General features: G+C 40.6%; 1 protein-coding gene across 1 annotated transcript in view; it reads left to right on the forward strand.

Moving 5' to 3' along the window:
- diaph1 (diaphanous related formin 1) overlaps positions 1-2,691 on the forward strand; it is a 101,695-nt gene that overhangs the window by 39,695 nt on the left and 59,309 nt on the right. Inside the window, exons 13-14 of the mRNA XM_013916201.1 lie at positions 1,199-1,203; positions 1,627-1,691. Coding sequence (XP_013771655.1) covers positions 1,199-1,203; positions 1,627-1,691 — 70 coding nt within the window. The remainder of the gene's footprint in view (positions 1-1,198; positions 1,204-1,626; positions 1,692-2,691) is intronic.

Raw genomic sequence — 2,691 nt, forward strand, 5'->3', positions numbered from 1 at the left:
GATATTATCGCAAATGCGATATATCGTTCAGCCCTAGTTTTAGCACAATTTTTCAAGTGACTTTTTTCACTCAGTTGTTCTAAAGTTTGAATTTGCTTACATGGTAACTTTTAGGTTTGATAGGTGTGGTTTTAAATGTATTAATACCATACATTTAACAAAAAACATTAAAATGCAGTAAAAAGTAAATTGGTGTTTGAAATGGGTATGAATTTCAGTTTAGTTCTTTTGGAAAGTTAAGTGGTGAGCACTAGTATGTGTGCACTTGGATTTGCTGACTTGAGAGGTGGTTGTAAACAATGACTTTAGTAACCTAAACCACAACAAAATAAAGGTGTGGGCCATGTCTCAGGAGTTCAGTGCTCTTTATGGCAGGTTTCCTTTGCTCACCGCAGGAGGCTCTAATTGCACTGCTTCTAAATGTGTCCTGAGACACACACAGGCTGGCTGGCCTCCTTTAAGGCTGCCAGAGTTATTATTGGTGGAAAGCAGCCCAATTCTGCCCTGCATGCATTATTTAGTGTTTTTCTTTGAACTCTGAAATTCAGCACAGTTTGTTTTCCTACATTCTGTCTCCCTTAGTGCTCTCTATTCGAAGTTTGTCCCATTTAGCCTAGCCACCATTACACACTCACCCCCCTACCCCCCACACACAAAAATCCATTGCACAATAAACTCGTACACAAATGCACACTGTAATTTTTATGTGGGTGAGTATATTGTTGTGAGGTTCTTTCAACTGCGAAAATCGTTTCATTTTGCCTGCCTTGCTTGCTAGCTTATATAGATATGCAGTATCTTTCAAAGATTCAGCTGCTTTTTCTGCAGCCCAATTTTCATTGCAGCTGAAGATTCACACTTCACATTTCCAGTCTGTAGGGTTCACGTTTCAGTTCACATAATTTCTTCAATTTCTATTTTAGCTTTTCACAGCCTTCTATCTTTTCTATCTCTCTGCTTGATCCTCTCCCTCCTGGGCATCATGATTAGCTTTCTTTGATCCTGTGACATTGTGGCATTCATCTTCATGTTAATTAGCTCTTTTACTGCACATGCTTGTTAAGCCCTTCAGCACTGAACCACCTGTAAACCCTGCAATTATTCTGTAAAAGTACCCTGTTGGTCAGTCTGTCCTTCTCACCCTGTCCCCTCCAAAATGGTCTGGAAGTAAGACATTATCTGTCTTTTATTTTATCAGTCTTGGTAACTGTAAGAATTCTAAGCAAAGCGTTGTTTCGCAGAGAGAAATTGATGGGCTCTGACCTTTTGTCAAACAAAGGTGTATGTACTAAAGGCTTAGCAGTTAATGTTGGGTAGAAGCAGCATGCATGCAACACAAAGCATCAGATTGTAATGAGATGCCTCCACAATCGTCTCAGATCTTAACTTTGAGTAGTGTGATACGAGGGAAAAAAAATGGGGAGACAGATGGTGTGTGTGTGCGTGTGTGTGCGCGCGCATCTGTTTGTAAATTCATGTGAACACACAGCATGTGCCAGACTGAAAGGTACAATGTCTTCACGGTCACACACATGCAGGTGTGCTGTCAAGACCCTTATCTTATCTACCACCTCTTTTCCTCCTTATCTTCCCCTATCCTCTGTCCTTAATCTTTTTTGTTCCCAGACAATATGGTGGACAAGACCAAGGTGGAAACCAGCGAAGCAAAAGCCTCTGAACTGGAAAAGAAGGTGAAATAAAAAGAGATTTATACACATAGATAGATGGGAATACCTTACACACGTGTACACACACATACACACTAACACATCAACCCAGAGGCCTGCAAGCGATTACAGTCATATTAGACAGAAAAGAAAATCACACATTGTCAAAGTTAACATTTCCCCTTGCACATGCAAACACAATGGGATTGAAATGAAATTCTGTGCACTGTTTGTCTGACAGGGGCTGACAAATGTTTAAAGGGGGGAAAAAAAAGGTGGGTGGTGGGGGTGCAAAAAGTGACTAAGAAAATAAGCATACATATGTCTAACAGCCACCTGACAGATAAGTATTCTTACAGGCAAGCAGAAAACATACACAGCACACATGCATTCACACAAGAGGGGTAAATGCCTTGATAGTGGTGTGCTGCTACCCTGATGTTTCTGTCTCAGTGACAGCATAATTGCAAAGAGAGAGCTCAAACTAGCCTTCATTCATGCACACATAAAGACGTGCAGTCTCACACGGGATCATATCAATTGAATGTGCAACATCCACAAAAGCATCCATTACTTCTACAACATTGGATTCATTTTCATTGACCACACACACACCACAGTTCTAGTTGTGCATGATGGGGTAATTGCAGGCAGTCTCTTTGGCAGGAATTGGGGAAAAAGGATGACAGCGGGAGTAACGGATCTGCTGTCTGCAAATTAAACAGCCATGTGTGTCTGTGTGTTCATGTGTTCATCTCTTTAAATACTCTTATCTTGTTTGTCAAGTGTCCTGACTGTAAAATCTGTGCAAATTTATACATGGGAGATTTTTTTTTCTTCTTAATGCAAGTAGTTTTTAGTTCTCCCCCATGGAGGTGAATGGTTTGAAATATAAGTGAGTTCATACAAATGCACTCAAGCATCCTAACTCAGTAATTGACACTAATTTGCAGTGTAAATTATACAATGAAACTGAAGGCTCTAGACCATAGGTGTCAAACTCTGGCCCGCGGGCCAAATTTGG

This window comes from Pundamilia nyererei, unplaced genomic scaffold, assembly GCF_000239375.1.
Source record: "Pundamilia nyererei isolate P.nyererei 1_Seehausen unplaced genomic scaffold, PunNye1.0 scaffold00008, whole genome shotgun sequence".
Taxonomy (NCBI): Eukaryota; Metazoa; Chordata; class Actinopteri; order Cichliformes; family Cichlidae; genus Pundamilia; species Pundamilia nyererei.